This window comes from Mycena indigotica, assembly GCF_014461135.1.
Source record: "Mycena indigotica strain 171206Taipei chromosome Unknown Mind.scaff0003, whole genome shotgun sequence".
Lineage (NCBI taxonomy): Eukaryota > Fungi > Basidiomycota > Agaricomycetes > Agaricales > Mycenaceae > Mycena > Mycena indigotica.
This window is the reverse complement of record NW_023503002.1, coordinates 4,909,804-4,934,480: the sequence shown is the minus strand read 5'-3', so window position 1 is coordinate 4,934,480 and position 24,677 is coordinate 4,909,804. Positions and strand designations below refer to the sequence as shown.

The 24,677-nt window shown below is 54.1% G+C and overlaps 2 protein-coding genes across 2 annotated transcripts; both read left to right on the top strand.

Moving 5' to 3' along the window:
• Positions 1 to 6,370: 6,370 nt before the first annotated feature.
• Positions 6,371 to 10,347, top strand: MIND_00395800 (CxC2 domain-containing protein; the record flags this gene model as incomplete). The annotated part of the gene is made up of 12 exons (XM_037360786.1): positions 6,371 to 6,694; positions 6,741 to 6,965; positions 7,016 to 7,175; positions 7,228 to 7,406; positions 7,450 to 7,643; positions 7,693 to 7,855; positions 7,907 to 8,055; positions 8,103 to 8,503; positions 8,552 to 8,731; positions 8,778 to 8,919; positions 8,965 to 9,671; positions 9,719 to 10,347. The coding sequence occupies 12 exons, from the start codon at positions 6,371 to 6,373 to the stop codon at positions 10,345 to 10,347; spliced, it is 3,453 nt and encodes a 1,150-aa protein (XP_037223671.1).
• A 3,994-nt stretch (positions 10,348 to 14,341) lies between these two features.
• Positions 14,342 to 15,022, top strand: MIND_00395700 (uncharacterized protein; the record flags this gene model as incomplete). Its single annotated transcript, XM_037360785.1, has 1 exon — positions 14,342 to 15,022. One exon carries the CDS (start codon positions 14,342 to 14,344, stop codon positions 15,020 to 15,022), a length of 681 nt encoding a protein of 226 aa, XP_037223670.1.
• Between the last annotated feature and the right edge of the window lie 9,655 nt (positions 15,023 to 24,677).

The window sequence follows — 24,677 nt, the reverse complement described above, 5'->3', positions numbered from 1 at the left end:
GTTGCTGCGCCATATTATTGCTTTCAGCTATCCGGGTGGGGGAGGACGCTCGCTGGCTCTGACTTTGGTCACGAACAGGCATGGGAAATCAGTAATGATGTGACCACTTGCGTCTTGAATCTTTTCCTTGACGACCATGTGCTAGGGTCGCACTGTCAGGGGAAACCCTGATGCCGTCACTTGATCCCATCAAGCGCCGCGTCTCCGCTCGCGTCTCCGCGTCTCCGCTCGTGTCTCCGCGTCTCCGCACCCTGACACTCTCCCTCCACTGCCCACACCACATCCCACATCCAGTGATCCCCAGTCTTCGACTTCCCTGGCCACCCCTTTCCGGGAGTCTCTCCGCCGGCGGAGTCACCATCAGGGATCACTAATGCCATCGGAGACCTCTCCGGATGTGGACGCACCACTTCCCTCCGAGACCTTGAGCCTATGGCCTTCTAGCCTCTCTGGGCTGTCACTTATCATGGTCTCCCTACGATCTCTACCTGCTGGACCTCTTGGGTGTCCCCAACCCATGTCAGCGTTCGGGCTTATGTTCGGATGGCTGAGCCTTGCCATGGCTCCGCTCTCCACTCCGCCACCACGGCCCCCGTCATCGGGCCTTCCCCTGGGTGAGGCCTACTGCCGTTAAGGCTCGTGCCTACTGCAGCGCCCCAGGCTGCACGCCCTCACACCTCCACCTCTCTGGAGACGTCCGGGGACGTCTCCGAGTGACCCCTGTCGCTACCCTCCAGTGGTCATGGCTGGCCGCCATTCCCATTGGTCCTCTCCGACACTCCCCGGCCCTTGGGCTAGACCAGACTCCTTCCCTTTCCGCTCCACGCCTTCCCTCTCCGTTTCCGGCCGTCACGTCACGGTCACACACCCGGAGTCGATTCCGATTCCGGTTCCGACTCCGGTTGTCACGGTCACGGTCACAAGCGGAGACGCTCAGAGGCAGCCTGGACCTCCCGAAGCCCTTCTTAGGCCTTCTAAGGATGCCTGGGCTCCTCCCTTGGCATCACGGTCCGAAACCTGCCTCTCCGGAGCTTCAAGGGCTACTCGACACTCACCTAGGGTCCATTAGCGACACCTGACTTCTCCCATGCGTCGTTCGTCGCTATGCAGTCACTCTATCATTACTCCGGTCACTAGTATATAGTAGTGCACCTGAGCAGAGGGCTCCTTGGCTTGTTCTCTAAGGATTCCCCCTCTGCTCAGGTGAGTCTGTAGCGTCCCTTCCTGTTGTAGTAGTTCTCTAAGGATTCCCCCTCTGCTCAGGACTCTGATTTCGAGCCTCGCGAGGTTGCCCTTACAGCAGAACAAGCCCACCAATACGGACCTCACCTCCCAACTCCCTGCCAGGGCCCGCAGTCTCTGACGCCCCCCGCCGGTAACCTGGAGGTGGCCTCCGGAGGGGCTGCATGCAGGAGGATTCTTGGTGGATTGCGACAGATGGCTCCGTCCCGGCCCCACCCGACCTTGCGCTGCACAGCCCCAGCCCCCTTCGAACACTTTGGTCCTCGTGAGGCCTCAATACTTCCTCCTGCCCGGCCCTTGGTGTTCTCCTCCGGCCGTGGTTTAGCTTTCCCATGCCCCGCCCCCTATGGCCCCGGGCTGTCCTGAACCACTTCCGGACCCCCTTCCCCCCGATTCCGACCGTGGCCCCGCCTTCCTTCCCTCCACCCATGGCTAATGCTGGCCTCTCCGGCCACCGCTGGTCTGTCCCTAGCCGTTCCTGCTGCCAGCCACCTGTCGGAATGGGCTTCCCCTGCCATGCGGAGCGCCCTGATGGCATCAAAACGACTCCGGATTCCGATTCCGATTCCGATTCCGATTCCGATTCTGATTCCGCTTTCCCGCGGTTGTCGCTGCGATGGCCATTACCTCTGCATGCTCCCCACTCTTACTGCCAAAGATGCTGACCATAGTGTCTTTGCTGGTGTTGACCTTCCCTTCTGCACCTTCTGCCATCACCACACACCTCGCCTCTGTCTCTTGCTCAAACCGCACCCCCCACCACGACATCATGTGACAACTCCACCAGAATTTGGGCGGCACATGATCCCTGGAGCGATTCCGGGGGCACCTCCGGAGACCTTTCCGCTGATGCTGTCATTGTGGCTTTGACATGAGATCGCTCACACCCCGAGCAAGGCTCGGCTTCCTTGGGAGGCAAGTCTCCCACACTCCATCACCCGTGTTCCCCTACGCACGTGTCTCCGCGGGCTTCACAGCCCGGCCCCGATTCTCATCGGACCACCCGGGTGACCTTCCCTACGTGTCCGGCTCGACGCGTCCAGTTCGACTCTGGACCTTGGGATAACCGCGAGATGGCTGATCCCTTTGATCGGCTTGCGACACCTTGGCATGACACCACTCGTTGCCGCCCCACTAGGTTCTGGGCGTGGCCTACTGCCGTATAGGCCCGTGCCAGATGCGAGACGACGAGTCCGCTCGCCTGGGGCCGCCCTACTAGGCCACGAGTGGCAGGTGCTGAGTCGGAGTGCCGACTTTCCCCCTCACTCTCCGGAGACGGACTCCACCCCATAATGTCATTCACATGGCATCGGAGTTCATCTAGCACACCCCCCCGGAGACGTCTCATACGTCTCTGGTGTCAACATAGCTGCCCCGGAGGGTACCCTTGCCTTAGAGGATCCACCATGGTGTTACCTAGGCAGTCACTGCAGTTCAGGGCTCTGCAGGTGCCCCTTCCGTTCATGGAACCCTCTCCGCTTTCCGCCCGTCACGTCACGGTCACGCGCTCGGAATCGCGTTTCCGTTTCCGGTAGTCACGTCACGGTCACGTCACAAGCGGAGATGCTCAAAGGGTCCCATTGTACAGCCGGACCCCGAACAATGGAATCGCTTCTGGAATGCCTACGTCAACCCGCCTCTGCCGCACAACTAGGATGGGTCGAGCTGTTGCCACCCAGTCCGCAACACTAGGCTTAGTGCCCCGGCTGACAGCGCAGTGTCCGGAGTCACACTGCAATTCCTTTCCCCCCCCAACCTGACATCTGGGTGCAGTAAAAGTGAGCTCGCCACTCGCTATGCTATCACCCCATGGCAAGTCATTTGCCGCCCAACGATCTCCAACAACCAGTAGAGATGGTCGGAATCGCCCTGTGACGTCACAGGCGTTTCCGGTCACGCTCGGAGACGTTTCCGGGCACAAACGGAGACGTTTCCGGAGGTGTACTTGGTGCTTTGGCTAAGCGCAGACCCCCCCCTTTTTTTTTTCTGTGGTGCGTCGGGGCGCCGACTCTTGAAGGGGGATGGAGGAGGTATAGGAGGGGACTCGCAGAGGACCCTCCTGGAGCAACATGCGACCAGAGCGCAAGCGGGCGCACACCGAGCTGCGCAAAGGTGTAGTTGCACCATCTCTCGGAGAGGCACCGGGACCGCAGGTCTCCGGGCGTCTCCGAATATGGGCGCGCAACCAGTGGAGAACGCAAGTACTCCATGGGTTGACCTTGGCAACAGCAATCACTGGAGCAACGCCAAGGTACCGTCACACTGGCTCTTGGAGATGGACAGTCTCTGGACATCGACAGAGACAGGAGCTTGGCCACCGGAGGACAAGGGACTCCGGAGGACGAGCTCAGTGACCCCCCGATTTTTTTTCCTGCATCGGGGCGACGCAGCTTGAAGGGGGGATGATGTCAGGGGAAACCCTGATGCCGTCACTTGATCCCATCAAGCGCCGCGTCTCCGCTCGCGTCTCCGCGTCTCCGCTCGTGTCTCCGCGTCTCCGCACCCTGACACTCTCCCTCCACTGCCCACACCACATCCCACATCCAGTGATCCCCAGTCTTCGACTTCCCTGGCCACCCCTTTCCGGGAGTCTCTCCGCCGGCGGAGTCACCATCAGGGATCACTAATGCCATCGGAGACCTCTCCGGATGTGGACGCACCACTTCCCTCCGAGACCTTGAGCCTATGGCCTTCTAGCCTCTCTGGGCTGTCACTTATCATGGTCTCCCTACGATCTCTACCTGCTGGACCTCTTGGGTGTCCCCAACCCATGTCAGCGTTCGGGCTTATGTTCGGATGGCTGAGCCTTGCCATGGCTCCGCTCTCCACTCCGCCACCACGGCCCCCGTCATCGGGCCTTCCCCTGGGTGAGGCCTACTGCCGTTAAGGCTCGTGCCTACTGCAGCGCCCCAGGCTGCACGCCCTCACACCTCCACCTCTCTGGAGACGTCCGGGGACGTCTCCGAGTGACCCCTGTCGCTACCCTCCAGTGGTCATGGCTGGCCGCCATTCCCATTGGTCCTCTCCGACACTCCCCGGCCCTTGGGCTAGACCAGACTCCTTCCCTTTCCGCTCCACGCCTTCCCTCTCCGTTTCCGGCCGTCACGTCACGGTCACACACCCGGAGTCGATTCCGATTCCGGTTCCGACTCCGGTTGTCACGGTCACGGTCACAAGCGGAGACGCTCAGAGGCAGCCTGGACCTCCCGAAGCCCTTCTTAGGCCTTCTAAGGATGCCTGGGCTCCTCCCTTGGCATCACGGTCCGAAACCTGCCTCTCCGGAGCTTCAAGGGCTACTCGACACTCACCTAGGGTCCATTAGCGACACCTGACTTCTCCCATGCGTCGTTCGTCGCTATGCAGTCACTCTATCATTACTCCGGTCACTAGTATATAGTAGTGCACCTGAGCAGAGGGCTCCTTGGCTTGTTCTCTAAGGATTCCCCCTCTGCTCAGGTGAGTCTGTAGCGTCCCTTCCTGTTGTAGTAGTTCTCTAAGGATTCCCCCTCTGCTCAGGACTCTGATTTCGAGCCTCGCGAGGTTGCCCTTACACGCACCACCTGGAGGCTGGAGGTGGAGCGTCCCAATCAAGGCCCAACTAACAGTCAGGGTCGTTGTCTCAATGTTGTCCTGCTGGGAGCACCCAAACGTGCCTTCAAAAACTCCCACTCAACGTGAAGTTGTGCTTGCGCCGCGCTCGACCCACATGTTTAGTGCCAACACAAGCCGTTATGAAGGCTCGTCCCCAGCACTGAGCAAGGCCACCGTGCCGCCGCCAGACGCTTCCCCTATCGACCAAACTGAAGATGGGCCCACCAACACCTGCCTGCCGCCGCCACTCGTTGATGTTGGCGAGCCTCTTCCCAGTCTCCCCTCCGACTCAGACATGCCGCCACTCGAGGGTCAGTGTTGGAGTCTATCGCTTTTTCCTGTGAGTACTGATCTGCATACACAGCTCCGTCAGCTCGGCGGCCAACGCTGCGAGAGCTTCGCCTCCAAAACCCTGGTGTATTTCAGCGCCGCCCTCGTCGCAACCGCGAGAATAGTCGTGCTGCGATGAATGCTCGAGCCGCCCTCGAGAACGACACGGGCGACTCTCGATGCCGCTGCGGCGGAAGAGCGCGCTCGGCTCCGCGAGCGCTCTCTGGCGCGCATCAGAGCTTACTATGCATCCACTCGAGCAAAACGTGTTTCCCCTGCCCACTATTGGATCGAAAATCAGGCATATCTCACTGACCAACGTGCTCCGGAAAGCGTAACCACTGACCTCGTCGAACCGGAGGTGGCCTGCCCGATCTGCTTCGAGGTCTTGTCTCATCCCGTCATGTGCGTCTATCTCTCCTTCATTCATGACAGTGTCTAAGCATTTTCAGAACTGTCTGCCATCATGTCTTCTGCTTTGTCTGCATCCGCGCCAATATGGAAATTACCACCGCCTGCCCCATTTGCCGCATCGAACAAACCGTCTCCCCCGTTTCTAACCCTGCATTCAATCGACTTCTCGAGCTGGCTATACGGCTCCTTTACCCCCAATGGGATGACCGGAGCGAAGTTGACATCAAGTTCACCAATATCCGTTCCCTTGCTGGATATGATCTTGACGCTGCCTAGACGTTTCGATGGGCACTTATATACTTAGTCATGGTGTTCGTTATTTTGCATTAAGACCTTCTTTTGCTATTCGTTGTTTCTAAGCGGTGTTGTGAATCGTGATAATCACTCTCACATAGTGCTCTGCCGGGCCGGGCTGCCCAAGCCCAGCCCGATTTCGGGCCTGGGCCGTGGAATTCCCAAGCCCGAGCCCGGGGCCCTTGACAGGCCCGGCCCGAGTCCTCGGGCTTTAAGCCCGGGCCCGGCATGGATACAACAGAAGCCCAAGGTCAGGCCTTGGGAATTCCCAGCCCCGAGCCTTGGGCTCGTCGAAGCCCGAGCCCTGATCCGGGCCGGGCTGGGCCCCAGCTGCCCGTCGCGGGCTACGTCTTCGGGCTCCAAGCCCGGCCCGGCAGAGCACTACTCTCACATGATGTGACATGACGTGGCTGCTTCTTGTCAGCTGCCAAGTCAACGCAAGACCCCACAACGACGCACCACGGACCCTGGCAGTACAGAACTCTCTTCATTGTTATCCATGGGTCGACGCCCAAAGATTGACAGTGTTGGAAACTTCCATACTGGTGAACGCCAGCGTGAAGGCGATCGCCATACCCACATTTCTCTGGATGGCAGCCGCCTGCTGACCCAAACACGACACAATCCTGCTGCTGGAAAGCGACGCCGTGTTGAGGAAGTGACGGAGGAGGACAACAGGCTAACCGACTGGACACCGGTTACAGCCCTTGGTTTGGACGATGTCCGTACCCTTGCGGACACGATTACATCGTACGAGGTGGAGCCGGACCCGGAGGATGTTGGGCAGGACACAACGGCGAAGAGGAGACGGTACGCAAGCTCGGTGAGTCGTTTAATGTCCAGTCTCCGTTGGCCTCAGCTATTCTCAGGACGATCCAATGTCCACGTGGCTGCCTCACGCTTCACTTTTCCTGGATGAGCTCATTCGTCGAGAAGGGCTTGGTGATTATCTCAACCGGCTTGGATGTGCGGTTTGCAAGGCTGCCTACGGTCCGAACTGCCGCATCTTTCGCTGCAAACAATGCGGTAACTTCCCTCAATGCGAGAACTGTCTGCTTCAGCAGCATGCACGTCAGCCACTTCATACTACACAGGTGAGTTCTGCTACCTACAAGGCGGCAAGAGTCTTTTCTCAGTGGGCTAGGAATGGAACGGCAGCTTCTGGGATGATATATCGCTCCACTCCCCAGTCGAATCCGGGGGCCTAGGCTTCGTCTTCCAGTTAGGCCACTTCGGTTTCGAGTGCGATAATCCAGGGCAACTCAAATCTCTCGTGGTGATCGACGTCCGTGGTGTTTTTCGCTGTACGCGTACAACTTTGTGCCTGCGATTACGGCCAACGGCGAAGCGATCCAGTGCAACAACTGTTGGCCCATGGTTGGTACCCGGCAACTACAGTCAATCCGGAGACTTGTGCAACACTCGAAGCCCTTGAACTCTTCCGTCTACTCAACGTTGTCGGAAACATCAATGCCCACGACTTCGTTGGGACTGTAGAGAGGTTGACAGATGCCGCCAATGTGGGCAAGGTTCCCGTAAGTCGAATCACTTGTCAGTTTCCTGCTGACGCTGCGCCAGGATCGATACAAAGCGTTTTTGCGCATGGCTCGGCAGCACAGCTTTCTGACGACCGCCAAGCGTATGGGTCGCGCACACAAAGAAGATGGCTTGGTTACCCGGCAGCCGGGCTGCTTTGCGGTGCGCTGTTGGGCGTGTCCTGACGCTCATCGGAATCTTCCTGAGGGCTGGCGCCATGTTAAAGCAAAGAATGCGTATGCGCGCTCGCCCATACCTATGAATTCGAATCTGATATTGTACCAGTTACCTATACAAACTCATCCTCGCGCTGGACGCCAATTTTCGGCTCAAAAATCGCATTCGCGCAAACGCTCACGCCGACCCATCACTTATCGATGGCCAGGGGTACTTCGTTGAATCTCAGTCGTACAAGGCACATCTCAAGGACTACACAAATGAGAAGGACGTGAGTTGTCTTTTTCTCTTAACTTCGTGTCTGCCTTTAACGAGGTATTAGATCAGTACATGTGTCGCATTTGCGGCTCTATTACAAAAAGATTCGCGCATCAGCACGGGCCTTCGAGTATCTGGCGTCGGCGGATGCGTATGCGCACGACATGGGCTTGTCCGGAGCCAGGGCATGGGAGACCTGCAGAAGGGCGAGCGGTGCGTGTTTTTCAAAGTTATGATTCAATTTCTCTGACTATATTAAGCTACGCGAACATGGATTTCATCGCGTTGGCCACCGTCCAGGACGAAGACGTAGAAGCCATCGCTTTTTCGTACGATATTGGCTGTCAATGGAAGCAACACCTACCCGAACGCGCAGCACGCTTGAAGGACAAGGGTCGAATGATGAAGGATTTAAACGGCTTTAAGATGCAGTTTGCACTGCCCGTATGGCACGCAGCGGCACACGAGATCGGGTGTCGCACTGCTAACTCGTTAACCTACCAGCTCGGGGTCGGGAGAACAGATGGCGAGGGGATAGAAAGAACGTGGTCGACGTTAAACCCAATTGCCTGGTCAACGAAGGAAATGGGTGAAGGCGCTCGTTTGGATTGCATTGAAGACCGCATCGATCATCTAAATTGGGAGAAGAATCGGGGACAAGGTATGTGGAATGACATGTAGTAAGCATATTAACTTGACGCTCTTCAAGGAAACACATTGGCCCGCAAGCTTGTCGTTGCCATCGCCGAATCTGATCGTCAAGACGGAGAGTTTCGCGAGATCGACTCCAACATTGACGAGCCCACTCGGAAGGTATGGCAAGAGAAGATCCGAGCATGGCGGGCCGATGATACGCGCCCCAACCCATATCTTTACCATGGTGGCGAAGGTGGTTGATTTTCCTATCCCGTTAGCTCATTCTAAACAAGTGGCAGGCGACGAAACGGAAAAGAAGATCCGAGAAGATCTGAAGGCGATGGAATTGGAAGAGGTTCGTGCTGGCAACGCCCCTCTGGTGGAAGGCAAGATGACTGCGGCAGCATTTGTCGCAGCGGGACTTCAATTAGAGGATTCTCAGTAGGATTCATTGCTCATTTTGCTCGTTCGCTGACAATTAATCAGGCGAAAAATTGTAACGGAGACGAAGAACACTACCTTGCTCAACGCCGATCGCTCCAGCCAGATACAAGAATCCCGTTTCACTTTCTTTCGCAAGATGAAGACTTTTACGCGCCTCCAGCTCACATACATGCCTGGCGTGCAGGAGCTACGAGATGAGGAGGAAGCACTGCGAGACCCTGATGCGCCGCCGCCGAAGGCCGAGTATGTCAAGCTGTACTTGCCATCGGAAATCCCGACGCCAGCACGCTCGTCGGTTTGTGGTCGAGGCGTCATTGAGGCCGAGGCAAGGCTTCGGCTGGGCCAATGTCACGATGCTTTGACCACTCTTCGCGCTCAGCTGAACACGCGAACGCAGATCATTTACTGGCGGAATGCTAATTCAGTGGGTCAGCGGGCCGCAACACGCTCAGCCACCTTGATTAGTCGAGTCGGGGAGCGAATCGAGAAGGCTGCCGCCAAGTACCGTGCTGCTCGGGCTGCGCTGGTCGCGATCAAAGGCGCATCCTTTGCTCCACAGTTCAAGCCGCTTCTTGACGTCGATGTCAATGGGCGCCCAGAAATAGAGAGCGACATCGTTGCCCTCAAGCGACTGGCTGTTGCTGACTCATCCCGCGCATCTCGCAATGAGCCTACCCAAGGTGTACTCCATCGAACTGTCTCCTGGATTTGGACAGCCCCAGGGTCGAGCGCTTCGAAGCTACATGACTGTTTGTTTTTATCTCAGGAGAAAATCTCACGCTGACTGTTCTGACAGCTGTCCGTGTGGATTGGTCCAAGGCTAAGGCGCGACGAGACAGGTGGCGGGAGGAGATTGCATTGGTCAGAGAGGAAATGAAGCGTGTGCTACGCTCTCTGCGCTGGGAGCGAACACAATGGCTAGACCGACGGGAAGGCCGCAAGGAAGAGACGGGTATAAGCCCAGAGCTGCGCTCAGGAATTGTGGCATACGCTGGGCGCCAAGCGGATCTGCACAGTCGTATTGGTGAGGCGTTCTTTGCGGAGTGGAACAAAACTGTCAAGGGTGCCGTCACAGCCCTTGACAATGGGTTGCTACGCGACATATGGGCAGGCAACGAGGACGGCGGCGCTGGCGAGGACAATGACAAGAGCGGGGGGGAACAGGAAGACGATGATTCCGAGGCAGATGCGGAGCAGAGTGTGGGGCACCTAGAGGCTGGGGAGCAGGTCTCTGCCCGCCAACTCCGTTCGGCCACGCGTGCACGTGCGCCTGCAGCGGGCGTGGGCGTGGGCGCGGGCACGGAGTCGGGCGCGGGCGCGGGAGTCGGGCGCGGGCGCGGGTGGGGACAAGACACCGGCATAGATAGATTTCTGTCTATGACAAACATAAAAACTGTCAACTCCTACCGACGCCAAGATACTTAGGCGGGGACGAGTCGGGCGTGGGTTGCACCCGGAACCTCCCGGTGATGTGCGAGGCCGGCAGTCAATGATATTTTGAGGCAGTCAATGATATTTTGATTGTCGTTTTGGCGTTGATAGGCCCTGATGGCCTCGCGGCGGCATACACGGGGTCTGATTTTCAATCGCTGTGGGTGTGTACCCACCCATGGGTACACCCACGGGAAATTCAATCCATTTTTGTGGCTAGTGCCATGGGTGATGGAATCTGCTACGGCATAGGGTGCTGTCTCCTGCTTAAACCGCACGCCCACCACGACATCATGTGACCGCCTAGATTTTGCCAGACATGTGACAACTCCACCGGAATTTAGGCGGCACATGATCCCTGGATTGATTCCGGGGGCATCTCCGGAGACCTTTCCGCTGATGCTGTCATCGTGGCTTGACAGGAGACCGCTCACACCCCGAGCAAAGGCTTGGCTTTCTTGGGAGGCAAGTCTCCATACTCCATCACCCGTGTCCCCCTACGCACGTGTCTCCGCGGGCCCCACAGCCCGGCCCCGATTCTCATCGGACTACCCGGGTGACCTTCCCTACGTGTCCGGCTCGACGCGTCCAGTTCGACTCTGGACCTTGGGATAACCGCGAGATGGCTGATCCCTTTGATCGGCCTGCGACACCTTGGCATGACACCACTCGTTGCTGCCCCACTAGGTTCTGGGCGTGGCCTACTGCCGTATAGGCCCCGCGCCAGATGCGAGATGACGAGTCCGCTCGCCTAGGGCCGCCCTACTAGGCCACGAGTGGCAGGTGCTGAGTCGGAGTGCCGACTTTCCCCCCTCACTCTCCGGAGACGGACTCCACCCCACAACGTCATTCACATGGCATCGGAGTTCAGCTAGCACACCCCCCCGGAGACGTCTCATACGTCTCTGGTATCAACATAGCTGCCCCGGAGGGTACCCTTGCCTTAGAGGATCCACCATGGTGTTACCTAGGCAGTCACTGCAGTTCAGGGCTCTGCAGATGCCCCTTCCGTTCATGGGACCCCTCTCCGCTTTCCGCCCGTCACGTCACGGTCACGCGCTCGGAATCGCGTTTCCGTTTCCGGTAGTCACGTCACGGTCACGTCACAAGCGGAGATGCTCAAAGGGTCCCATTGTACAGCCGGACCCCGAACAATGGAATCGCTTCTGGAATGCCTACGTCAACCCGCCTCTGCCGCACAACTAGGATGGGTCGAGCTGTTCCCACCCAGTCCGCAACACTAGGCTTAGTGCCCCGGCTGACAGCGCAGTGTCCGGAGTCACACTGCAATTCCTTTCCCCCCAACCTGACATCTGGGTGCAGTAAAAGTGAGCTCGCCACTCGCTATGCTATCACCCCATGGCAAGTCATTTGCCGCCCAACGATCTCCAACAACCAGTAGAGATGGTCGGAATCGCCCTGTGACGTCACAGGCGTTTCCGGTCACGCTCGGAGACGTTTCCGGGCACAAACGGAGACGTTTCCGGAGGTGTACTTGGTGCTTTGGCTAAGCGCAGACCCCCCTTTTTTTTTTCTGTGGTGCGTCGGGGGCGCCGCACTCTTGAAGGGGGGATGGAGGAGGTATAGGAGGGGACTCGCAGAGGACCCTCCTGGAGCAACATGCGACCAGAGCGCAAGCGGGCGCACACCGAAGCTACGCAAAGGTGTAGTTGCACCATCTCTCGGAGAGGCACCGGGACCGCAGGTCTCCGGGGCGTCTCCGAATATGGGCGCGCAACCAGTGGAGAACGCAAGTACTCCATGGGTTGACCTTGGCAACAGTGATCACTAGAGCAATGCCAAGGTACCGTCACACTGGATCTTGGAGATGGACAGTCTCTGGACATCGACAGAGACAGGAGCTTGGCCACCGGAGGACAAGGGACTCCGGAGGACGAGCTCAGTGACCCCCCGATTTTTTTTTTTCCTGCATCGGGGCGACGCAGCTTGAAGGGGGGATGATGTCAGGGGAAACCCTGATGCCGTCACTTGATCCCATCAAGCGCCGCGTCTCCGCTCGCGTCTCCGCGTCTCCGCTCGTGTCTCCGCGTCTCCGCACCCTGACGCTCTCCCTCCACTGCCCGCACCACATCCCACATCCAGTGATCCCCAGTCTTCGACTTCCCTGGCCACCCCTTTCCGGGAGTCTCTCCGCCGGCGGAGTCACCATCAGGGATCACTAATGCCATCGGAGACCTCTCCGGATGTGGACGCACCACTTCCCTCCGAGACCTTGAGCCTATGGCCTTCTAGCCTCTCTGGGCTGTCACTTATCAAGGTCTCCCTACGATCTCTACCTGCTGGACCTCTTGGGTGTCCCCAACCCATGTCAGCGTTCGGGCTTATGTTCGGATGGCTGAGCCTTGCCATGGCTCCGCTCTCCACTCCGCCACCACGGCCCCCGTCATCGGGCCTTCCCCTGGGTGAGGCCTACTGCCGTTAAGGCTCGTGCCTACTGCAGCGCCCCAGGCTGCATGCCCTCACACCTCCACCTCTCTGGAGACGTCCGGGGACGTCTCCGAGTGACCCTCCTGTCGCTACCCTCCAGTGGTCATGGCTGGCCGCCATTCCCATTGGTCCTCTTCGACACTCCCCGGCCCTTAGGCTAGACCAGACTCCTTCCCTTTCCGCTCCACGCCTTCCCTCTCCGTTTCCGGCCGTCACGTCACGGTCACACACCCGGAGTCGATTCCGATTCCGATTCCGGTTGTCACGGTCACGGTCACAAGCGGAGACGCCCAGAGGCAGCCTGGACCTCCCGAAGCCCTTCTTAGGCCTTCTAGGGATGCCTGGGCCCCTCCCTTGGCATCACGGTCCCAAACCTGCCTCTCCGGAGCTTCAAGGGCTACTCGACACTCACCTAGGGTCCATTAGCGATGCCTGACTTCTCCCATCCGTCATCCGTCGCTATGCAGTCACTCTATCATTACTCCGGTCACTGGTATATAGTAGTGCACCTGGGCAGAGGGCTCCTTGGCTTGTTCTCTAAGGATTCCCCCTCTGCTCAGGTGAGTCTGTAGCGTCCCTTCCTGTTGTAGTAGTTCACTAAGGATTCCCCCTCTGCTCAGGACTCTGATTTCGAGCCTCGCGAGGTTGCCCTTACAGCTAGATGCAAGTGTGAGCGTCCCGTGGGAGATGGCGGAGATGGAGCTGGGACTTGGGGACGAGCTTCCGTTTTTGGACGACGACGACGCGGTCACGAGCCTGCAAGATAACGAAGACTCCGACATCAAGATTCTCGGGAGCACAATACCAGTGGGAGATGAGGGTGTAACGGAGGAGACTCTTGCGGCTTTCCGTGAGTTTCTGGCCGATGCTCAGAGTGCGGCAATGGAGAGGGCGCTTGCAGAGGATAGGAAGACGAGAGTAAATGCGTTGGGTCAGACACGGCCAACAAAATACATTGGCAAGGCAAAAAGGACCCAGCAACACCATGCAAAGCTCGCAAAGGAGAAGAGCCAACGCCAGCAGACCATGAAGAGCTTCAAGAATTCATTTGCATACATGATGCGGAAGCCTCAAAAGGTTTCTAGCGCCTCGGGCAATCAAGAAGCAGAGCCAATGGAGGTGGACAGTCCACCGGTGTCAATGGAGGAGGTGCGTGTTCATTTTCTCCCATCTTTCATTGCTCTGAAGACCACAATAGATTTCGTCCTCATCGCCTGTTCCCTCCTTTCCCCCTCTGTCCGCCACAGACTCAGCATCACCCACTCCAGTGTCTAGTCACCCACCTTCCCCTCCAATTGCCGACTCGGAGTCCTGCATGGACCCAGTCAATCTGGCCCATGTCCGACTGCGCGAATTGCGTGAAGCTATGGAATCGGGTGTTTTGCCGTCAGCAGACCTCTCGCCCGAAACTGTGGCGGATCGCGCACTCAACCGGCTTCATTACCTCGAATTTCCCGCGCTTTGACGAGCAGCTGCGCGACTGGCTGTTCTCAGCAAGGACAAGAAGACTGATGTGGTCTTCCAGACACGTCTCGTCGCAATGCATGGCACGCTAAACCTTTACCTCTCCCCCGCATTCAATTATACCTGGCGTCAGGCCTCGACTCTCATTGCATATTCGCAAGGCCTTGCAACTCATCAAGCGCACCGAATCCGCGACTGGATTCATCTCTATCTAGCCACAGGAAAACTTCCTGTGCATATCATTGGTGTGAACGATAATGATTCGCTGCTCGACGATGAAGACTTTGCGCTAGCCATCAAGTTTCATCTCCAAACTGTTTGCGCGAAGAACAAGCACTTCCGTGCTCAAGATCTGGTTGACTTCGTGGCGTCGCCAGACATGCAGGAAAGACTCGAAGCTGCCAACATTCAAAAGCGCTCGATCACTGTTCGAACAGCATGTCGGTGGCTCAAACGGATGGATTGGTGGTTTGGGGTGAGGAAAAATGGGATGTATGTGGACGGCCATGAACGAGAGGATGTAGTGGCTTATCGGAAAGCGTTTGTCAAGCGCTGGATGGAGGGATATGAGCCCCGAATGGTCACCTATGACAATGATGGTAACGAGGCGAAGCGACCCGATGGTGACACCTTCAAGCTCCCAGAAAGGTACCTTGGCCAACGCTTCCAGCTCATCCCTGTGACCCATGACGAATCGACATTCTACAAGAATGACCGAATGACCGTCGCAAGTCTGGCTGGATTCATGCATCTGTGAAAGCCACACCCGAAGCAAAAGGGGAGGGCGAGTCCATTATGGTCTCCGACTTCCTGGTTGCACATTGGGGTCGTCTACGTCTCGCTGAGTTCATAGATCTATTGTTTATTTCATCATCATCTAATGAACCGCAGGTGGGAAGCACGTCACATCCAAGCCCAATGGTCCTTGCATGTGTGCGGGCAGGATGGCTGATGGTTCTGAGCAGTCGCTCTACTGGCCCATGAACCACCCGACCATGCCAGGCTGGTTCAAGGGTATGGAGCAGATACTCCGAGAGCGTGGTCTGTTCCGGCCTGGTATGAATGCCCAGTGCCCAGGCTTCAAGTGCAAGCCTGATGCGACTGACTGTTGCTGTCGTCGGGCCCTGTTTACTCAGCCCGATTTTGTTGCTCAGAAATCAGCGCTGCAAGAGCTTGTTCAAGAGCGTGGCCACATTTGTGACTTCTACCCGAAATACCATTGTGAGCTCAACTTTATAGAAATGTATTGGGGTGCAGCAAAGGCAATCTACCGCAAATCTGACAAGACCAAGACTATTGATGAGATGGAGAAGAACATGCAGGCAGCGCTCGATGCGGTTTCACAGGTCTCAATTGTCCGGTATGTTCTCACTGACCGCTATCATGATTGTTCTTATCTTGAATACAGATATGCCAATCATGCAGCTCGTTTTATCTCTGCTTATGCAGGTGGTCTCAATTGTGAAGAGCTTGCTTATGTCCAGCGTCGGTACAAAGGACATCGGATACTGCCTCAATTTATGATAGATGAAGTAAAAGCTTCTATTGCTCATGTACAGTAGTTTTCTTGACAAAAAATACTTGGAAAATTTCCGAAGTCCTAAATGATGGCGCTGATGCCATTATTTGATTGCTTAGTCAACGCGCGGGGTTCCCACGACCCCTACCTTAACGAAAAGTAGGAGAGACGGGAGGGGAACTGACGCTAGAAAAACGACCCGTGTTTGGATGCGGAGTCGTTGGCATAGGAATAGTACTTGGATCAGGATCCTGCGGAGACATAACAAAACCAGGCCGGAAAGGGTTGGTTGTGCCAGTAGGTGTCCGAGGAACGGGAACAGGAACCGAAGTGACAGGAGCGCCAGCGTTGTAGGTAAAGTTCGCCATAGGCGAAGTGAGAGGAACCATTTGTTCGTAGAAGCGGGATGAACGCCGTTGACCAGTATTGGCAGGGTCAATGTTGTCAGAAGAGAGGCATACGTATGTTTGACATGGTCAAAAGGAAGTGAGTTTGTAAATACTGTTAAGTGCCGTGTCGACCAAAGGACCGGAGACGGAGTCGAAGTCGGAAACGGAATCGAAGTCGGAGAGAGCACTTGGGGGGCGGAACACCACAGAAGGATGATTGGGTGACCGGGGCTTCCAGTTGACCAAGACAAGACAAGAAGAGAAGAGCGGAGTCGAGACAACGCTGGGAGATAGAGACCAGCAACGTTAATTTACAAACTGAAGTACGTGATAAGATATTAAAGTATTTATAGTGCGAGAAGTAACAGAAACGGAATAAGGTATAACAAAGTAAGTAGCAAGATTAGAACAAAGTAAAGTAAAGTAGAAGAGGAGTTGCATACAAGGAATAAGGCATAGATGATTGTATAGATCATAAGTCGGGGTAATTGGAAACGCTCAGTAAATCTTCATTGCATAAAAACCAAATACCGGAATCAATATCGGAGACGGAATGCCGGAGTCGGCACGGATATAACACTAACCTTGTGCGATAACACACAAAATGACTTAGAGCCTGGTCCCAGGGATATTACAGTTTTATAGCCCCCTTTATTGCAGCATAGGGCTTTTTATATCATCCCTTCTATGGTGCAATGCACTTAGTCACCACCAAATGTGGATAGCTTATATAATCTTATATAATCAGATCGCGTGAGCGGCGGAACTGCCAGAAAAGTTGTGCATTGTGTATATACTGTTGCAAAATACGAACTTCTACACTGTCTACAACCACCAAAGGCTTTGAAAGATGGGCCGGAAGTGCAAAATGCAGCTGGCTGCTGCTGCACGTGCCCGGACAGGTCAGGCAGTAGCAAATACCATTGATGCCACAACCTCCGACCTCTCTGAGATGTCAGACACTCCTCAAGAACCCCAGGAAGATAACTCTGACCTTGAGGTTGTGTCCCATCACATTCCCAATTGCTCTCAGCACTTAGAATTTGATGCCACCGGTAATTCGGGTGAGTCAGATGTCGAGTTGGAGCCAGATACATGCTCAGAACCACCAGGGCAAGGGGATTCTGACTGGACTGACGATGAAATAGAGGATTCTGAGTTTTGGGAAAGCCTAGCAGGGGAGGATCCAAAGCATGAATAAAAGCTACAGGAAATACACAGAGGGACCGACCTAGCAGGGGAGGATCTAAAGAGAAGAAACTCTAGGGGTCTGTCTGCTAGAGCGCTAACTATATACTGGTCATCTGTAACTGCCAATATAGAGTGCAGACGGCCTGAGCAGCGTCGCAGGCTCTGTCCCAAGGTGACCGTTGGGAGGGTCTTGATGGATCAGGTGAAGGAGGCTGAGGATGAGGGTCAGGATAGGTCAGAGCGTCTGAGGGGGAGTCAGTCGGATGTGCCTTGGATGCATTTGGAGGGTCCGAAGGAGGCCGAAGCGGAGGTTCCCCTGATATAGGACGGAAAATGCCAACCTTACACTATTTTCAGAGTCAAGCCATGAACTTCTAGTGTTATTAGCAGGTTCAAGATCTCTGAGGACTAGATATACCTTTAGCAACTGGCAGATAATCCACTGAAGATCTTCCCTGGATCTGAACCCTATTATGAGCCATAATAGAGTAAAGTAAACTAGTTTACCTGTACAACCAGGCTAGCTCTACTCATCAGAGTGTTAATCAACATACAACAACATGTTAGGTGTGGCACCCGGCTACTTAGCAGTTCTGCACTATTTTGACTAACACAAGGATGAAGCAGAAGAACGTGGAATTTATCTAACGGACCTGGAATGGTCAAACCCCTCCAGGTAGCCTTTTAAAAAGCAAGATTCCACAGATGGTAAAGCATGGGACAGGCAGAGGACTCATTTATGTAGGTCTAGCTTGCCACGTATAAATGGAGGGTGCACTACAGTACATTAATTATCAGTTAAGGATTAGAGTAATGCACAGATCTACACATTAAATAGAAGCAATTTAGAAACCTGCTGCCCACAAGTTTTAGCCGCTTAACTATTTGAGAGCTAACTTACTAAAGCTGATAAGCCCCGCCAGTACATAAGGTAAATTATAAAATCAACTGACCACAGGTTTGGCATCTGCAACCTTACCCCTAGTTCTAGAATTGAGAGCTAAAAACCATGTATGTGCTAGCAGTAAAGGTCCTTCTAGTTTTGCTGCACTGCTAAGAGTTAAGTAGGTCAAAACATCAAAGGGGTAAGGGTTTAGATGTTGATATCCTTACCAAAGTTAATAACTGAATATGGCTAAGCACAGATATATAGGAGAGCTTCACTTATCCTACATAAAGCATTATACTTAGCTATTTAAACCTAGAATTAATATGATTGAAGCTATTAAGTCGGGGGTGGGAGGGAAGAAAATCAGGCTGGACAATTACGCCGCCTCATTAAAATGGTGTAGTAGGCAGCTACTTATAATCATCATGCCAGCGAACCGATTATAATAGTGCCCCACGGCAGAGACAATTATATCTCTTACCCTTAGCATTACCAACCTTTTAATAGTTACAGTACTCGGCTTTAGCTGACACACTATGCCCAAATGTAGCCTCTGTAGCACCGGCTGCACCTACTAGTCAGCCCAAGCTTATAGTGCTATAGCTGCAGTGACCTTATGACTTCTAGGCATTTATGCAGCATAGTGAAAGTATGAGCAAGGAGTGGAAGATGCGTAAGACCAGCATGAAATAGGTAACTGCAAGCCTGGCGTCCTCCTACATTTTTTATAGGACATTGTTAACCAGAGTAGGTATTTAGCTACTGGGAAGAGAGAAGTGTACAATATATAATGTGTAGGGGAACCATCAGCCTAGATAAAATATAAAGCAGCTAGAGTAGCTAAGATTTAAATATTATACCACTTAAAGCACATTAACATAAACCTTAATTCTAGAACTTGTTTCTCCTAATGCAGGCCAAGCAAGTTTATAGGTAATGCTGGAGAATGGAGGTTAGACTTGATAGGGTGGGCCATGCTAGAAAAGCAGCTAAGGTACTTATAAAACCAGATTTAAGTAAAGATAAGGAAGACAGGAAGGCTAAGATTCTAGTAATAAACTGAATCTGCTATTTAAAGGAGGCTTATGTTAAAGGCTACTGCAGAAACACTTCAGACAAGAGGCAAGAGGAAAGGTGGGAATTTGGAAATTAACAAACAGGTGATGTCATGTGCCTAGAACTTTCAGAGTAACCAAACACACACAACTTAGTCACCTTATTATTCTCTTTTTCATAGCTAAATTATTACTAGTTTAAACAGCTGCTTAAATTGGCATGTCTACAATAGCATCTATACAACAAGGCCAACTTTTGCCAGTTTTTACCTGACAAAATGCTGCTGCATCATAACCTGCTATACTTCTGGGGTGGTCATTAATTTAGAGTCAAAGGCGGATTATATGCGGATCTCGAACAAATAAAAGTCCCCATTTAAGATTGGCAAGAACTCAACCTCTTCCATTCCTCTAGTGCAACAGAGCTAAATGTGCCTTTTGTTAACAACACCTGTGCTCTATTAAGAACCACATTGATGCAGGCAAAACTACTTTTTCATTTATTCATCACAACTACCAGAAGACAACTTAGTTGGGCATTAAATCTACCTTGCTCAAGACTCCCTACATTATAGCGCCTGACGACCTAAGATTGCACATTCTTAAAGCACATTAACATGCAGGTGCTCAACCTGCAAGGGTTGCTAACTGTCGCTTAGTGGTTTCCCCAGCATAATAAGAATATGCAAGATCTGCAGTACCTGCGCCTCTGAAATGGGCCATCTAATGCTGTTAACTATGCCTCTTTTAGTTGCCACCATAAGAAGCAGCCCTCTCCTCTCCTATACCTTAGAGATCTAATATCGGCAGCAGCTTAAACGGTAATACACTGGAAAAGTGAACAAATAGAGAAGTTCAATCAAGACCTCAACCCTATTAATCTACTAATCCACTATTTGTTTGTGTATGTGTGTGTGTTCGGGGGTTCGAGTTGCAGGAAACAACTAACGGATTTAGAATATCCAAATATAGCAATAGAATCTGCTTATTAAGAACTTTCTACAGATCACTTTGTACTGTTGTGATGAAACACAGAAGAAGGAACAATTAAGCTCAACCTCCAAAGTGCTTCACAAAATGAACAAGAGAATGTATCTGCTCTTGACACAAGATACTAACTCAAATATGCAAACAAACTTGCTTCCTGGCCACTTGTTTCCTGTAAACAAGATCCCTTGCTTCCTTGTCCTTGCATTTAACCTAACTTGACTACTACCTTGCTACCTGGTTACCTGGTTGTCACACTTGTGACCTAGCTGCCTTGCTTACTTGCCAAACATGGTAATAAGTGGGGTGGGATTCGTTCCTCTGTCTACTACAATCAAGCTCCTTATATACTACTCAGAAATTAATTATATAATGTGACAATTAAACCAATGATGTGACAAAAGAAGCACTATAACTCAGTTGGAGTCAGTATGACTCAGTTCGAGTCATTGTGGCTGTGCATTTTAGAATATTCTGGACAATCAATCTTCTATATTGGGATGTTCTATTCCCACAACCAATGGTTCTGGTTCAGGTCTAGGCCCGAGTTCTGTAGCTGTGCTGCTAGAGCGGTCTAGAACTAGTATTCTTAGCCTTTTTGCCAGGTCTCTAGACCTATCTAGACTCATCTAATCCTGCTATAAGCCTGGAATGTTCTCAAGTATTTAGAGCATTCAAATCATAATATTTGTTCTATTTGATCAGTTTCTAGATGTGCTCTATTTACACGCTCATCAACGGCATTTTAGTAAAAATAGACATCCTTAGTAAAGATAAAAGATCTAGGCATTAAGGCCTTTTTTATTATATAACTAGTAAAGAATATCTAAGTACCAGATTTACTTTAATTTTAGGTAAAATATAACCTTATACAGGTTCACAAGGTTTCTGAGTGGTGGTATTTGTATTATAGTTTAATATATATTAGTTATCTTCTATTCTGCTTTAATTATGCTAAATTTAAAGACACAGAGAAAAAATCAGGCCTTAGATATGCCTGGAAACCTAGGCGAGTTCAAGTTAGACTGTCAGGGGAACCCCCGCTTCGGCCTCCTTCGGACCCTCCGAACGCATCCGAGGCGCATCCGACCGGCGCCCCCTCGGACGCTCCGACCCACCCCGACCATCGTCCACGGCCTCCTTCGCCCGCACAATCACCGATCCGTCAAGACCCTCCCAACGATCACCTTGGGACAGAGCCTGCGACGCCGCTCAGGCCTTCTGCGCTCTACGTCGGCAGTTACGGACGACCAGTATATAGTTGGCGCCCTAGCAGGCGGACCCTTAGAGTTTCTTCTCTTTGGATCCTCCCCTGCTAGGTCGGTCCCTCCGTGTATTTCCCGTAGCTTTTATTCACGCTTTGGATCCTCCCCTGCTAGGCTTTCGTCGGAGTCTCCAGGGTTGCCCTTACAGCAGAAGAAACTCTCTACGGGATTAACCGGTCAAGATTGCCAGGTTTGGTGCTGACTCAGGCTCGGAGTACGAGTCCGTACCCCCCTCGTCACCGCCCCTGCCACTTGACCCCTCCTCCTCTGCTCTTGTCGTCTTTACGCCCGCTATGTCTACCGGAGCTGCTCCGACGCTGACGCGCGCATGGACGCACTTGAGGCGAAACTAGACAACCTCACCAATATCCTCACCCACCTTGCTTCCCAGGCTTCCGCTGCCGCACCACCTCCGGCAGCTCCCGAACCGCCTTGGCATCTCCGAATGCCCCCGACGCGGATGCGTTATTTGGTGACATTACTGTCGCCTCAAAACTGGTCTTACGACCAAACCCCCCGTTTGCGTTTAACGGAGATCGCAAACGCGGCCGCGCCTTCCTATACGCGGTCAAAACCTACGCTCGGCTTGCCCCGGAGGCCTTCGTGGTTAACGGAGAGCCGAGTGAAGAAAAGGCCGTCCGCTACGCCATGTCCTATATGGCGGAGGGACCCGCTCAGCAATGGGCAGAGCGTCATGGGAGCAAAAACCCCTTCCCCTTCCCTCGGTGGAGCCAGTTCCTCTCCGAGTTTCGCCTTCGGTTCGTTGAGGAGAACGAACAGGACCTCGCGCTCGCTAAGTTGGAAAGCGGGTTATCACATGGGAACGCGGGATGTCTACGGATATACCGACGACTTGAGGACTTGATGGACCTCGCTGGCTTCAAGACGCTGTTGGTTAAGGTGACCAAGTACCGCCACGGACTTGACCCCCTGATCAACAACGGCATCACGTCTTGAACGACCCCCCAGACCTCCGTGACTATCTGGGCTGGCGCACTCGGGCTTTCCGACAATATGAAGCCCTGGTGCGAGCGAAGCTCATTAAGGGAACGGCTACCCCGCGGACCGCCGGGGAGCTCCGCGCGGCGCCTTCCCCATCACTCGTTCGGCAACTCCGTTCCCCATCCGCCCGGTGGCCGCACCTGCGCCACCCGCGGCCCGCGCCCCGTCCCGGTACCTCCGGCTCCCGTCCCTATGGAGTTGGATCGTACTAGGGCTCGGGCGCCCCTCGTCGAGCCTGCTTCAGATGCGGCGACCCCAATCACTTGGCTCGGGACTGTCCGCTCCCCGCCGATGTTCGCCATATGGACATCCTCGACGAGGTGATCCAGCAACTTGGCGATGAGATGCTGGGAGAGCTACTTGCGCGGTTGTCCGACACCGCGGCCTTAGCAGAGGCGCATTCGGAGGCTCCGGCAGAGGATTTTGTCCCCCGCGACGAGTGACTGGTGTGCCCTCGTTCGCGTCCATAAATCCTTTCACTTGTTTGTATGATGAATCAACTCCCTTGCCTTACAACGAGCCTGAAACGAAAGACGCACCCCCTGCCCCCTCCGAAGCCCCCCGTTCGGATTCGCCGACTTGCCTGGGAGAAAAAGCTACCTGGCAGCTATACCATCTCTGCCGCTCCTGGGGTTAACTCGCTCCACCTTCCTCTTGAGCTTGAGTCCACTGCGAACGCGCTCAAGCTCTCCCTCTCAGGTCTGGTCGACTGCGGAGCCACTTCGGACTTTATCGACACAGAATACGTCAACCGAAACAACGTGCCAGTCCGAAATCTCTCAGTACCCATACCGGTCTACAACGTTGACGGCACCCCCAATGATGCTGGGTCTATTCGCCAAATCGCGGACCTGGTCCTACGATACAACGGACACTCCGAGCGCGTTCAGCTGGCTGTAACCCACCTTGGGAAACAGGACTTGATACTCGGGTACTCCTGGCTCAAAAAGCATAACCCCGAGATCAACTGGGAAACAAAGGAGGTGAAAATGAGCCGCTGCCCCGAAGCTGCTCCACCTGCCGCGACGAGGAACGGACCGAGCGCGCTGAGGTTCGCCGCCTCCGACTCCTTAAATCGCGCTTGCTTGCGGGCGCCTTCCCCACCGTTTGCGCTATCGATATCGCTGGCCCAGACGATGCCGACGACGAACTCGGAGCTCCTTCGGACCCTCCGGGAGCGCTCACCAGACCTTGACGACGACGAGCATCTTGAAGACGGCGACCGCATCTTCTACACCTCCTTTCGCCCAATCGAGGAGATTCGCGCCGGGAGCACCGTGTCCCAACGCCTTGCAGAGGCCTTCGCCCGTAACTCGGCCCCCGCCTTCGGAGATTCCGGACTGGGCCAAGGAGTTCCAAGACGTCTTTGACAAGGAGTCCTTCGACACGTTACCAAAGCGGAGGGCTTGGGACCACGCTATCGAACTCGTTCCCGACGCGAAGCCCGCTAATTGCAAGGTGTATCCGATCTCCCCCCTTGAACAGCGCGAACTTGACGAGTTCATCGAGGAGGGACTTGCCACAGGCCGTATCCGCCCTTCGAAATCTCCGATGGCTTCCCCCGTCTTCTTCGTTAAGAAAAAGGACGGAGGACTTCGGTTTGTCCAGGACTACCGCGCCCTTAACGCAATGACGATTAAGAACCGGTACCCCCTTCCGCTGATTAACGACCTTATCAACAGGCTTAAGGGCGCCCGTTACTTCACCAAACTCGACGTTCGCTGGGGCTTTAATAACATCCGGATTAAAGAAGGAGACGAGTGGAAGGCGGCCTTTCGGACCAACCGAGGGGTGTTCGAACCTTTGGTGATGTATTTTGGCCTGACGAACTCCCCCGCGACTTTCCAAACGATGATGAATGACATTTTCCAGGATCTCATTCTCTCAGGAGACGTCATGATCTACCTCGACGATATCCTTATCGCGCATTCGGACCTCCGTAAGCACCGCGAGATCGTCCCGCGAAGTCCTTCGGCGACTCCGAATGCACAAGCTGTACCTTCGCAAGGAGAAGTGCGACTTGAGAAATCGTCAATCAGAGTACCTGGGGGTTATCATCTCTCACAACCACGTCGAAATGGATCCCGTTAAGGTTGCCGGAGTCTCCGCATGGCC